This window comes from Nicotiana sylvestris, chromosome 9 (assembly GCF_000393655.2).
Source record: "Nicotiana sylvestris chromosome 9, ASM39365v2, whole genome shotgun sequence".
Classification (NCBI taxonomy): domain Eukaryota; kingdom Viridiplantae; phylum Streptophyta; class Magnoliopsida; order Solanales; family Solanaceae; genus Nicotiana; species Nicotiana sylvestris.
In genome coordinates this window covers 79696662-79710620 of record NC_091065.1, presented here as the reverse complement: position 1 = coordinate 79710620, position 13959 = coordinate 79696662, and the positions used below count along the sequence as shown (strand labels likewise).

The 13959-nt window shown below is 36.6% G+C and overlaps 1 protein-coding gene across 2 annotated transcripts; it reads left to right on the top strand.

Moving 5' to 3' along the window:
- Nucleotides 1-249: 249 nt before the first annotated feature.
- Nucleotides 250-12455, top strand: LOC104236936 (preprotein translocase subunit SCY2, chloroplastic). Of its 2 annotated transcripts, XM_009790984.2 has the most exons (15): nt 251-736; nt 2285-2806; nt 2974-3062; nt 3882-3961; nt 4082-4171; nt 5530-5621; nt 6651-6734; nt 6990-7131; nt 8073-8189; nt 8417-8546; nt 9122-9245; nt 9348-9454; nt 11323-11436; nt 11516-11715; nt 11961-12455. In XM_009790984.2, the coding sequence occupies exons 1-13, from the start codon at nt 673-675 to the stop codon at nt 11410-11412; spliced, it is 1731 nt and encodes a 576-aa protein (XP_009789286.1). In that variant the 5' UTR covers nt 251-672; the 3' UTR covers nt 11413-11436; nt 11516-11715; nt 11961-12455. The 2 variants fall into 2 exon arrangements, with proteins under 2 accessions (XP_070011992.1, XP_009789286.1); XM_070155891.1 differs by lacking the exons at nt 11516-11715; nt 11961-12455 and having other exon boundaries at nt 250-736; nt 9348-10903.
- Nucleotides 12456-13959: the final 1504 nt, after the last annotated feature.

Sequence of the window (13959 nt, the reverse complement as noted above, 5' to 3'; positions counted from 1 at the left end):
TGTAGAGCGGCTTATACAGCAGCTTGCAGTAGCAACTTACACAATAGCTTACACAACAACTTCCTTTCTTTAGAAAAAAGAAGAGATTTCAGTTTATTATGTACATCAGTTTGAGTTCGAATAATATACCAGTTTCTGTATATACTTGTCTTTACTTTATTGTGTTTGTTTTATAAACGTCCTCCTAATTTTTGTAAAAACACAAAAAAGATAGTAACTCTCTTCGAACCGGGAAAAAAGAAAAGAAAAAGAAACCTAGAAGACAGCAGTTATTACCCCCAAAGTCGCCCGCTCTTCTATCTTTGTCCCGCACCCTGCCTCTCGCCCTTCTTCTTGCTCTGTATCTTCACCTACGGCACTCTGAGTTGCTATCTCACACATTCTCAGTTCCCACAAATCACAACTTACACAATCCAGAGAGTTTTCTTTCTTCGACTTCGTGTGAATTTTCGAGCTCCTTTGGACTCTCCAGTTCCATAGGTGAAGCTCAGGCAAAAAGAATTGCCGTGTTCAGAGATTTTGTACCCTTTCGTGGACTCTTTAGCTTTTCGTTTCGTGGAAAGTTTGACAAGTGAATTCCTATACTGGAGAGCTGCGTTAAGGATTGAGCAATTTTGATTTTGGACGTGAGGAGCTGAGGGTTTCAGAGCAGTTTTTCATTGAAGTTGTGCTATGGAAGCCGCCATTCTCAGCTCTTGCACACCGCTTTCCACAACGGCGGACCTCTGGATTCGAGGCAAGTCTGTCTCCTTTTTTCTTTTTGCAACTTATTTGTTTCCAAATTAGTCACCCGTCCGTCTTTGCTGGATTTATCGTTAAAACTACGCCTTTGCCATCATTATTTCGTAATGTACTACTTCTTTTCTTTCTTGTTTTTCTCTTTCCTTCTCTATGTTTGTGTTTTTAGCATGTTAATTTTCCTCATTGTGAAATGGGTGTCACTTGAATAAATTTCAAAGCTTATTTTCCAATTGAAGCATTGGTTGCTCTCCACGCGCGCCCGTGTGTGTGTGTGTGTGTGTGTGTGTGTGTGTGTGTGTCTGCACCAAAGAGAGCTTAGATAACTGATGACTATGTGGTGAGGACTGAGGGTTATGATTCAAATGGTTGGAGTGAGGTATTTCTGAAGAAATGATGAGTACTTTGTAGTCTTAGAAGGCTGTATACATGGATGGCTTTACCATCCATCTCCCCTTCTTGCGAGTGTCTATGTTGGAAAGCATCTTCTTCGGCGTTGCATTCTCCTAGTATCAGTTGCATATAAAGTCCGCAGTCTCCAAGAGGATGACCCAGTGTTGAGGTAACAACTTGGAGGTCCGAATTCCAGCTACCACTTGGTGTGAGTCCATGGTACAATTGCCTTCGCAATCTATGCTCGTGCACTGGACTAGCTGCTTGTTTAATTAGTCGAAGTGCGTGGCAAGCTGTCCATTACCAATACAACATAAAATAAATAAAAATTAAAGTCTCCATAACCATAAGATGATTTTCATTTACTCCGGACAGAAGTAAATGTAAGAACATTAAGCAAGATAAGAAGAAAGTTGAATAAAAACCTGTGTGTAAGCTTTCCAGTTTTTTACGCAAGGTTCAATGGGAGGAAAACTGCTTTTGCTTCGTGGGTCTATCGCCCCAATTGGTTTAGTTAGGAAATTTTTATGAGTATGGCCCTATCCAGTAAGCCTTTTATCATCGGGAGCCCCTTCCATTTGGCCCAAGCTTTCTTTCAATTACGCTAGAATGTTTCAAAATCAGATTTTGAAACACAACAACTAGTCTTCTGTTAGGTCAAGGGTTCAAGACAAAATAAATAAATAAATAAATAAATTTAAACACATATGTACAGTGTAAATTGCAAAGCAGTTGATCTCTTTAATGACATACTCTTATCTAAGCGAAATTTGCAGGTTCTGTTTGGTTGATATTACTTTACTTGCTTGAGGGCGTTATCCTATAAATATAATTATATTTTCCAAGTAAAGCAGTTTTACAAGGGGATGTAATTATGTTAATACCTTCCTAGGAAAAGCAATTGTTAAGACTTGTAATTTTAGCGGTGAATTTTTCTTGATTTGAACTAGAGAATATATTTTAAGTCTCTTGATTTTACTATATACAGATTGTGGCAATATATAACTTGGGTTATGCGCCAATCTTAACAAACCTAAAGCATGTTTATTTGCTTCACCAGTCTATCACTCGAGCTCTATATTTTGCTCTTTCTGGTAGAAACGCATTTAAGACCAGTTTTTTTTTTTTTTTTTTTCCAACTTTTGTCTAGCAGGAAAGTTTGCCGGATGTAATCTCCATTTCTATAATTTGCCATTGAACAGAACACACCTTCCTCTCAAGTTAAAATTTTCTGAATCGAGTAGAAGGCACTTTTCTTCACGAAAGGATCTGATATTGTCTAATGGTAAGAAAGGATTATCCAGCTATTTCACCCATCAACTTGCAAGTGGCTATACAAGTATCAGGGCATCATCTGGAGAAACGCTGCATTATAGACAATCTTCACCAGTAAGTGAAGATGAGGGAGTGTCACCAACATCGACAGATGCCAATGACTTTGTATCCTTGCAGCCTAAGCAGAAGAAATTCAGAAATAGATTTTTGAACTTTGTAAGACTGGGTTCCGTCATTGATAATGCTGCCGAGTCTTTTTTCAAGAGTGAGATACGGAGAAGGCTGTTTGTGACTGCCATTTTAATTGTCATCAGTCGTATAGGATATTTCATTCCTCTTCCAGGATTTGACAGGAGGTTGATTCCAGAAGACTATCTCAGCTTTGTCTCGGGATCTGTTAGTAAGTTGTTTTTTCATCTAGAGTTATACTTTCTTAGTTAATGGAGTTCATTTTTGAAATGAGTTGGTTGTAGCGACCGGCTCTTCAGACGCTGAACGGGGACTTGGGAAGGGGTGAAAGGATGATTCTTTTTCTTCCATTGAATTATCAATAAACTGTCTTTGCAGATGAACTTGGTGATTCCACTCCCGAACTGAAACTCTCCCTTTTCCAACTTGGGGTCAGTCCTCAGATAGCAGCATCAATTCTTATGCAGGTCAGCTTACTTTCACCATATATAAAATTTTTGAACCAGGATAAGAACATTTTGCTGTACTCTTTTATTTTCTATGTTTCATAAGCTATTTTATTATGTGCAAAGAAGTTTTTTTTTTCACATCTTCTGCTTACATGAATATATTTGTTATGTTGGACCACCAGAGGGATGTACCAGAATAGTTTTTCCCAAAATCTTTCTGTGGACCTACATCTGTATGTACTGTAGTATATAAATGTCAGGTGAAAAGAATGTACTGATTTTTGAACCGTGCACTGGCCTCGGGCATGTCTCGATTATAAAAAAGAATATATTTCAGGTGAAAAATGTTGAAACAAGACATCTACCAAAGTGATTTCTAAAAGAGATTTAAGGAATCTTGGAGGAGGGTGTTGTCCGAGTTGGAGAAAAGTGAAAATAACAGCTAAACTTTTGTGCTGTTCAAGATAATAAGAAAAGGTATTTGAACAATAATAATACTCACATCTAGTGACTGCACCATTGAAAACTACCTCAAGCATTCCTCCAACATCATTTCTATTTTACTGATCGTTGTCGATTTGCTTAGAGCATTCTTTTAAAGGGTTTTATCTTTCTCCCAAAAAAAAAATTACTTTTAAAGGATTTTATTGCGGTGGAACAGAATGCATTTTCTGTTTAGTTGATTAGTACTATTGCTGAAAGAGCAAGTGATTCATGCGTCCTTCTGATTCAGTGGTTTGATAGGGACCAAGACATATGAAATGGTAGGATTCATCTTTCTGTTACATAATGCCTCAGTTTTGTGCAAAACTAGTGAATGCCAATTTCCCTGTTCAGGTACTATGTCATGTTCTTCCTTCTTTGGTAAAGCTGAGAAAAGAGGGCTTAGATGGGCATGAAAAGATCAAGAGTTATATGTATGTCTAGTTTTTTCATATCAACCAGTGAGATGGATTGTTCTTTTACTTTGGTGGTCAATTTCTTTGTTTTGTCCTCAAAAACTTGCACAAGCTTATGAAACTTTGGATCTATTTTAGATGGTGGATCTCGCTTGGTTTTGCAATTTTGGAGGCTCTTATTCTCTCTTGTTACTCACTTCCATATTCGATATATGCTGCCAGTCATAGGTAAGAGAGGTACAAATTTTTCGTGTAATAATCAATGTGATTGTACTTTTGCAATTTTCAATTTTCATTGCGCACAAAATGTCGCGGAGTATTATTTTTATTGCATAATGTGGGAGTTCATTTTCCAGTAAAGTTTTATTTCTTTAAATTAGCTCCATTTCTTCTGTACAAAACTGCAAAGTAGCCTTAAAGTTGTTTATTTTCTACCCCAGCTTTGGAAATTTTCAAATTTTGTTTTTTGATATTCCTAATTTGGAAAGAGAAGTGAATACTACTCTTGTTGTCTATTTACTTTAAGTTGATCTGTTTCTTAAGCACATTGTTCAATGTAAAACTTGAAAGTTATATTATTGAAAATTTAGAAAATGCTTAGAAGCACGTTAAGGCATGAAGTTGTAAATTCCTAGTTTTTCCATTCCATCCCACATATCCCATCTTAAAGTGTCGTCAATGTATCGGTTTGAAGTATAGCGTTGTTCTTGGCTCAATTAGAAAGAGCAAAGGAAGAGCTTGAAAATCTTCCACTGGAAGTATACCCGCTTTCTTCCTTGTATTTTGGTTTGAATTTTGACGTAAATCATTAAGGAGGTATATATCCTATTGATTTGAAAAAGGTGGATTGAATTTTGGTTAATTTGGTTCAAGAAGATTACTTTATTAAAGATAGTTACTGATTTATCTGCACATAGTGATCGAAAACAACAATTGCATCTAGCTCGCTTAATTAATGGGATGCTATGATTGCGGCACGTTTGGTATAAGGTTGCCCCCTCTTTATCTATTGGAAGTAGATAATAGTAATACGACAGTTGTTTTTTGATCATTTTCTGACAAACTTTTCATTGACTTTTGATTGTTTTGACGTTCTCTTTTCATTTTTTGTTCAATCGGATGAGAAATACTCCTTGAAGATTTTTTATTTCTGAAGCTTGAAGCCTTCATCTGCTCTCTTAGTGCTGGTGTTAAGTTGATGAAATCTTTCTTTTACTGATAAAAGAGAGAGAATATATTGGTATTTGGAATAATCAGCAAAATCAAACTTCCTTGCGGATTCGTTCTTCTTATGTGCTATTAGAAGATGAATCCGAGAGCCTTTTAGTAGCTTTTTTTGGCGACTGAAAATGTTTTTCTGTATAAAGGCCTTCAGCATAATAGCATTGAATTGTTCTTGTTCCTTGAAATATTTAACGCCAATCATCTCTCATTGTTGAGAGGGTTTGTAAAAGCTAAGTCTTGATACATAATTGTTCTCATCCACGGTTGTTTGGGTCAAAGTTTCTTCTCATGCTGCTGATGTTTTATTTGCATAATGTTGGCTGAAATTAGTACCACTCTGAATCACCTTCATTTTGTTGCAGGGTTAAGCATGTGTTGATGACTTCATTCCTTTTAGTTTCTGGTGCAATGACTATGTCATGGATCTGTGACACAATAACAGAGTCTGGATTTGGTATTTGTTCCTTCTGTGCTTCTTTCTTTATCTTATTTTCTTTTCTTTCTTCCTTTCTTCCTTTTTTTAAACGTGCCTTAAATTTCTAATTCTACTTGTTTTTTCCCTATTTTAGGCATCTTTGCTGCTTGTTTGTCTTTTTTCATTGTTTTATTGTTATTATTATTATTATTGTTGTTGTTGTAGTATTATTATTACTACTATTATTATTGTTGTTATCATTATTATTCATATTATTGTTATTACTATATTTTTTTTCCATCTCTCCCTTCACGTCATACTATTTTCCTCTGAGTAGTGCTTTGGCTTTTCGATACTCCCCCATGCAATTCTTACTCTCTTAGTTTGACCTGGTGATGTGGCACGATTATTAGTTAAAGGGCTAAAAATGTTTATCATTTTGTATGTACTGACACAACATGTGGAATTCATTGTTAACTTTTGTAGATCTGGATATATAAAATAGTGACCAAGTTCCTAGTCCAAAAAAAGAAAGAAAGAAAGAGAAAAGAATGGAAACAGAGCTGGCTAGGGAAGAGTTAAAAGAAATGGCCGATGACCTTCAGTTATGTAAAATGTATTTAAAATTTATTTTAGGGAAAGTGGACTGCAAAAAGAAAACTAGGCCTGTTTGACTGAGGCATAAGGAATAGTAAACTAGTGGCATGATGACGCTTGTTTTCTCCGATGAAAGTTAGTATCACTGTCTGTTAAGAGTTGTTTTGGCATACTTTTGGGAGGTCCAATTATAGTTCTTCTGTTTAAATCTGAGATTGTAGAAGTTTGAAGAATTATGTAGTGACTGAAATTGGCCAATCCAACTAATTTGGTATAGACTTGGTTGATCTACTGATATATTTGAGGAATGATGTAACTGAAATTAGCTAACTCCAATTAACTTGGTAACGAGACTTAGTCGGTTGATTGATATAAGTTATAACTGAATGAAATTGAATTTGATTGATTCTTCCTTTTCTGTTCCCTTGCTCTTCCTTTTCATGTTTGCTGACCACTACTGGATGGTTTCAGGTCAAGGATCGACTTTGATTATTTGTGTGGGTATTCTCACCGGCTACACAGATACATTGCAGAAAATGTTAACTCAAATAGCAGGTGGGTTACAAATGAGATACTGTAGCCTCTTAATTCTTTCTGATCATTGTAATCATTTGGCAATTACATCAGCATGTTGTGTACGAGAATTGATTCTTTCTTTTGTCCTGAACCCATTTTTTACCTGTGTCATGATCCGAAAATGGTTAGAAGTACATAACAAAAGAATTTGATAAACCAAAAAAAAAAGAGGATCGAATAGTTCACTCCCTCTAAATTCTTGATTAAAGTATCCTTTCATTCTAACATACACAGGGAGTAGCGGGAGCTGGTGGCCTTATGTACTTGCTGTGCTAGGTGTTTTTACTGTTGTTACAATGTGGGCCGTCGTTGTGAGTGAAGGTTGCCGGAAAGTTAAGCTGCAATATTACGGTTTTAAAGTTGCTTCTGCTGCAAGGTGACTTGAACTCTGAATTGCTGATGATTTACATTTTCTTTTGGCGGACGCCAGATTTTATGTTGCTGAATAATGTGAAAGCTTCGTAGGAACAACTGTATGCCTAATGCTCATGTAAATGTTGTTATGAGCTAAGATTTCGGGGAACTTAGACAACATTATTTGAGTGGTAACGGGAACTTAAAAACTTGCCAGTACTACAGTGAAATTTTATAATGGAATTTTTAGTACTGGTGGTAACTGGAGGTATATGTAGAGTAGAAATTTCTTATCAAGGAATTATTGAGTAGCTCATATCAGTGACTAGTATGAAATATGAATGCATCTAAACTTCCATAATATTTGTGTTTTCTTAAATCATAGATTTCATGTGCATGCAATACTGAAGTAATTACTTTCTCTTGCATGCCTGACCATGTGTAAGTGAGTGCGACTAATAAGAGCAGGGAGGAGTAATTGTACTCTGCCATATTTGGATGCACAAGCCATGTACTTTACCACCAAATGGAATGAGTTTATGACTGCTTGAATATGTAGCCTTGTAGGACAGGGCTGAACTATTTTTTCACTTGATTGATATTTCACAACTGGAAAAAAGGAATTTTGTTTGGTGTTCTGGATGATAAATCACTCAAACATGTCTGGCTTGTGCCTGACATGTAAGTATGGATATGTACACACACGTGCACATGCACATTCATCCATGTATGCAAACACATACATACAAAAAGAACTCTCTAGTTGTGACTTGGGACCCCCCGAATAATTGAGTTGGAAGCGAATTTGTTATTTGGCTTTGGAATTTGTTACAACTTATATTTGTACTATCTAGGAATGTAGAAGCTAGTTATCGTAGACTTCAGTTTCTTTTACCTACAGATACATATAGTTGTGAATATATTAATTATTGGCGTCTGATTTAAGCGACTCATCTTGAGCAGAGAAGATTCTCCAGTTCCGGAGGTGGAGCCCTATATACCATTCAACATAAATCCAGCAGGAATGCAGCCTATCCTTGTTACCTCCTATCTGTTGGCACTTCCCAACATCCTTGCAAGGTTACTTTATATTCAACTGAATTACATTACAGTCACACCAGTACGTTAGTGGTTCTTTGCTTGTACTAAAACAAAAGAAAAGAACTTTAGTGGTTCTTTACCATTGTTTTAGTAGTAGGATCTTACCTACATTAGTGATTTGGAACCAATATTGTACCTGCGCTTCAGTTGGCATAAGCTTTTTGAATTTTCAGCTGCAGGTTTCTGACACGTACTTTCTTTGACAGTCTTCTTGGTTCAAGGTTTTGGGAACACATCAGAGACATTTTGAATCCTGACACTTCTCTTGGGGCAGATCCGTGGGTTTACTATGCAGTTTATGCTTTCTTTGTCTTCCTCTTCAACATATTTGACATTGTAAGTTTGCCATTGACTTAACGTGCAGAAAGTGGATTTTAAAATGTTGCTTCAATATTACTGCTTAATTGGCATGATAGAACATCAGTGGAGTCAATTCAATAGGCTGGGTCCTTTTTAACAAGGATGTTGCTGGACTAAAACGTTTCTATCTAGTTCCTTGGATTGAAGTCCTCCAGTCATTAGGGAACCCAAAATAACAGTTGGCCTAATAAGGTGAAATAATAAATAAAAGATACCTGGACATGCTGGTGACTTTATGATGTTCAGGGCAGATGTTGGCGAAACTAGAAATTGAACTCAACCTTTAAGAGTTGCTAATTAGGTAGCCAGGAGGTCCAAAAAGAATAGAAGACCACATAATGCTGAATTTTCTCTGAATAAAAATAAGGGGAGAAAGAAGTAGTCTTTAGGAAAGATGATGTCACGTAGAGAAGTGACTAAAAACTGATTATCTGATGTCATTCTCATATCAATTTCTGGGCGTTTATCACTTGAAGAAAGAAACTCCTTTGAAAGGTTTTCAGGGATATTCTCTCTTGCTCGGTTTTACTTAACAGTAAACTTGTGACCAGGCCAACATGCCAAAAGAAATTGCTGATTACTTAAACAAGATAGCTGCTAGAATTCCAAGTATAAAGCCTGGAAAAGCCACAATTGAATATCTGACAAAGATCCAAGCTTCAACACGGTTCTGGGGTGCAGATCTCTCTCTCTCTCTCTCTCAACCTCAATTTCTTCTTGTATGATTCACTAACAGAAGATGCTTTTCTTTTTTTATTATATTGCATTGTTATGCAGGTGGTCTGCTATTAAGTGTTTTGGCCACCACATCCACCATTCTGGACCATAATTTGCGTCATATCAATGAAGGATATGCAATAGGATTGACATCAGTGCTAATAATTGTGAGTTCATGGTTTCAGTGCTTTATTAACACAAACAGCCATCGCGCGCGTGCGCAGCTATAGTCTCTCTAACCCAAAGGTTAAGGAAAAAAGAGGAACAAAATGAATGTGATGTGGATACCTCCTTAAACTTTTTGGCATCAATACTAATGATATACGTTCATGGAACCCTCAGGGGTTGGCCTGGTGGCAATTGACTTAAGCCTTGGGGTTTGCTCCCTTTCAAGGTCTCAAGTTCGAAACCCACTGGGTGCAAACAATTTCTGAGGGCCATCGGACTGGGTAAAACCTGAATTAACCGTGGTGCACTTGCGGGAAACTCCTTGCCGAGGGCCTGTGCACCCCCGGGAATAGTCGGGGCTCGAAGAGACTCGGACACCCGGTGCAAATAAAAAAATGATATACGTTCATGGTATTCAGGCATGTGTAGTTGCTTTCTGAACACACAAAATCTCCCCCCCCCCTCCCCCACCAATAGGATCCCTAACCCTAAGGTTAAAGAAAAGGAAAAAAGAGGAATGAAAAAAATGTGATATGGATGCCTTTACTAAATCTTTTTAAGCCTATTTAATTAAAAATTCTTCTTGCTTTTACACATCTTCCGAGGGTCTTCCGGAAACAGTTTCTCTGCCTTCTTGAAGGTGGTAGGGGTTAGGTCTGCGTACATACTACCCTCCCCAGACCCCACTTGTGGGATTACACTGGGTCTGTTGTTGCTTTGGCACATCTTAATCGATTGGAGAAGTGAGCCAAACAACAAAAGTCTATTGGAGAAGTGATTGAGAAGGATAATGACTTCTGTTATCTTTTGATGGTATTCAATAGTCTCTTTTATGCAACCAATAAGTTCTTGTTGGACACCCTCAGGTATGCCCTTGAAATTGCTCTCTTCTTGTTCCTAAGAGAAGTTACTTGTTTATCAGTTGTCCAGCGGAGGCATAAGCCTACTGCTGGATTGCTCTATAAGAGAATTGAATCTATATTTAGTCGGGCGGAAGTTCTCCCAATTTCACACCCAAAGTCCCTTGGTCCTTTTAACACGATTGGTACTCCGTGAATTGGCCTGAGCCAACTGTGCACAATTATCTCTGGTCCTCCAAATAGCTCATTAGCCCTATTTTGGCCCTCCATGATACCATGTATATGTGGTATGAATTCAAATCCTCGAAGTAGTTTTCTCTACAGCATCGGGGCTATCCAGGATCATAGCACGGTCAATCTCCAAGTCTTGACAATTCCTTCTAAGGGGAATGTTCCTGTAGATATCTGCTCTATATTGTGGTATATATCAGATTGTTCCTGTAGTTATCTGCTCTATATCGTGATATATATGCATCACGTTGTGAAGCTACCTTGTACTGGAAACTCATTCCCTCATCTTTCAGAAGGCTGTGACCTAGCCATGCATCAGGCCACAATTTAATCCTCTGTCCATTGCAATATCATAAGGTAATGTCTTTATATTGAGGGTGGATTAGTCGAGTATTAAAATTTTCACTAGGCAGATCTGGAATTTTTACAACTGTTACAAAGGACTAATAGCAGTGGCAAGTATGACTTAACGGTAATGAGGTAATTCACATGATTTTCGAGTCCACAGTGAGGTGATGTGTATTCCATATAGCAAAGGAAGTAAACTGCAATTGAAACCACAAGGAGGTAGCATGAAATTAACCCATAAACTTATATAGACAGAGTTCTTAACAAGAACAGATTCAAAGAGACTAATAATTCGTATGAAGTTGTCTGGCAATTCTTCTTACCCTTAGTTGAAATCACTACTATTATACCTTGGAATGTGGTGGAATGGCTATTATCATTCAGATGTTAAGCTGAAACATTTCTTCTTCCTGCCTTCTGCTTTGCAGGTGGGTTCAATCATTGAGTTGAGAAGATCTTATCAAGCATATAATGTAATGCCAAGTCTAAGTATGGCTTTGAAGCGGTATGGGGTATGAGATTGGAGGGTGGCTCTATTCAAGGTTGTTATATCTACTGTGTTCATACTTAGTTGGTCTGTGCTTTATGACTTATCTCATACTTTATTTGGTGCTTGTGCAGTAAAATGGGATTCAATTCTTGCTTGCATCATTGGTGCTGAGAATATTTTGCAGAGTCTAGGATCTTCTTGAGTGAAATCTTAACTACTGATCAACTTTTGAAATTTGGAAGATCAAAGATGTCTCGGTCTGTCAACTCCTCCGTGTCAGACACAATTTCCATATGTAGCAAGTAAAATGTAGCCCATCCTTTGGCCGAAAGTAAATTGTCTTATCCTTCTTCCTTTTTTTCCTGGTCACACTTAAGCTGTGCTATGCATTGATTAAATGAGCTTTCGGATGATTAAATGAGTTTTTGCAGAATTTGAAGTAACTGCATAACTTGAAACAGGAAAAACTATTTCTATCCACTAGCTTCACAAATTAGATTAGACTTACTACATGCATCCTTTTGAATTTTTGCTGATGACAACACAATTCATCTACTTCCTACATTGTGTTTCCAGGATAAAGGATTAGCACGTGACCAGGACTAGCTTGAGCTGCAAATAACTGAAATTAAACAAAGAAAAGAGTGATGGGGAGAGGTTTATCAATTTATTCTGGAAGCATTATTTGGCTTTCTTACCTTCCAATGTTGACACAAACTAATGAACTTCTATCTGAGCATTAATAGAGTTCAAGATACCCGCAGAATATTTGTGCTCACAATTGTATATAATTACATTTTTTATATGTTCTAGATGGCCAAAATATGGCAAGAAGCAAGTCTATTCTTCTCTTGGCAAGCAAAAGATGATGTAATTTTGCTTTAATTTTGAGGGGTATGTTTAAAATGTTCTTTTGTTGGCTGAAAGGTGTGTGCATCAGAGTGTAAAATGTTTAACTACAGTTGCTCCTTGTAATTTGGCTGTACAAACATTAATCAGCTTTCACGTTTGTGAAATTGGGTAAATCTGTATGCAAATGGTCCTTTCTATTTAATGTAGGAGTTGGAAACAGTGGAATGATTTTTTTCCCTTCCCTTCCTTCCCAAACGATGCATTACTTTGTGTACTTATTTTGGCTAACGAAAAAGATTTTAACTCCTTTATCTCAATGAAACTATTCTCGTTTCGTTTAAAGTGAATTGAGTTAAGGTGCTCATCTTAGCTTTATAAATTTCTTTTCAGCTTTATATAATTGACAGAGAAATTAACAAAGCCAGCGAATATCTTAACATCATAGAAAAAAGCAGCACCTTTTTTTTATTTATTTTTTTTTAAAAGTTTTAGAGAAAGAAATTACAATTTAAACTTTAAGATTAAATAATGGTCAGTTGATGAATCAAAGGGTTAGCTACACTTAATTTTACTTTTTTTAATGAATTATTCTGTACAATCAGTAGTCTTTACATTGGGATTCTTGATTTTGCTCCAAATCCAAGCAGATTATTACCAAATTTAATAAATTATCAATCAACAAAACCAAAATTATCGCCGAGAATGCTTTACTGCTCAAGATATTGTGTCTTTTAAGACCTTTTAAACTTATATTGACGATACCAAAAGTAATATCTTTATATGTAATGACTATTACCCAAATGTTTTATTTTTCTTTAAGTTAAGGAACAATGAAGATTGAACTCACAAGAGATATCAGTGCTCTATAATTTTTTAGTGATTACTAGTGTCTTGACTTCAAAATTCCAAGACATTTTTGTTCAAACCTTTCCTTACATGAGAAAAATGAACATCCAAGGGGGAGTGTTATAAATATATTATATTATGGATGTTCATTTAGTACTCCGTTGTAAATAAGCTTCCTGAAGAAGCTTATCCATATGGGACTCCACCGTAAATATGTTTATCTATTTAGTACTCTATTGGAAATAAGCTTCCTGAAGAAGCTTATCACTTCGGTACCCGGTTATGGATAAACATTACCCCCGGTAGAAGATTATCCATACCGGGTATAATAAGTTTATCCTTTCAGTACCCAGTTATGGATAAACATTACCCCCGGTAGAAGATTATCCATATCGGGTATAATAAGCTTATCCTTTCAGTACTCCGTTATGGATAAACATTGCTCTCAGTAGAAGATTATCCATATCTGGTATAGTAGCAGCTTACACAACAGCTTCCTTTCTTCTATAAATAGAAGAGATTTCAGTTCATTATGTACATCAGTTTGAATTCGAATAATATATCAGTTTCTCTCTATACTTGTCTTTACTTTATAGTCTTTATTTTATAACACGTTATCAGCACGAGACTCTGCCATCTCGAGCAAATATTTTGAAAGTATCTGAGGTAAGAACTTTCTTTTCCTAAATAATGTCAAATCTTTCTAAACTTGAATTTGTAGCCCTGGATATATCGGGCAAAAGCTACATGTCTTGGGTGCTTGATGCTGAAATTCATCTTGATGCGATGGGTCTGGCAGACACCATCAAAGACAAAAATCAGGCATCAAACCAAGACCGTGCCAAAGCAATGATATTCCTACGCCATCACCTTGATG

Coding starts and splice junctions, on each gene's coding strand:
- LOC104236936 (XM_009790984.2), top strand. CDS start 673: ATGGAAGCCGCCATTCTCAGCTCTTGCACACCGCTTTCCACAACGGCG. Junction 2,807..2,973: donor CTTTGTCTCGGGATCTGTTA/GTAAGTTGTTTT, acceptor CTGTCTTTGCAG/ATGAACTTGGTGATTCCACT. Junction 7,132..8,072: donor AAAGTTGCTTCTGCTGCAAG/GTGACTTGAACT, acceptor CATCTTGAGCAG/AGAAGATTCTCCAGTTCCGG.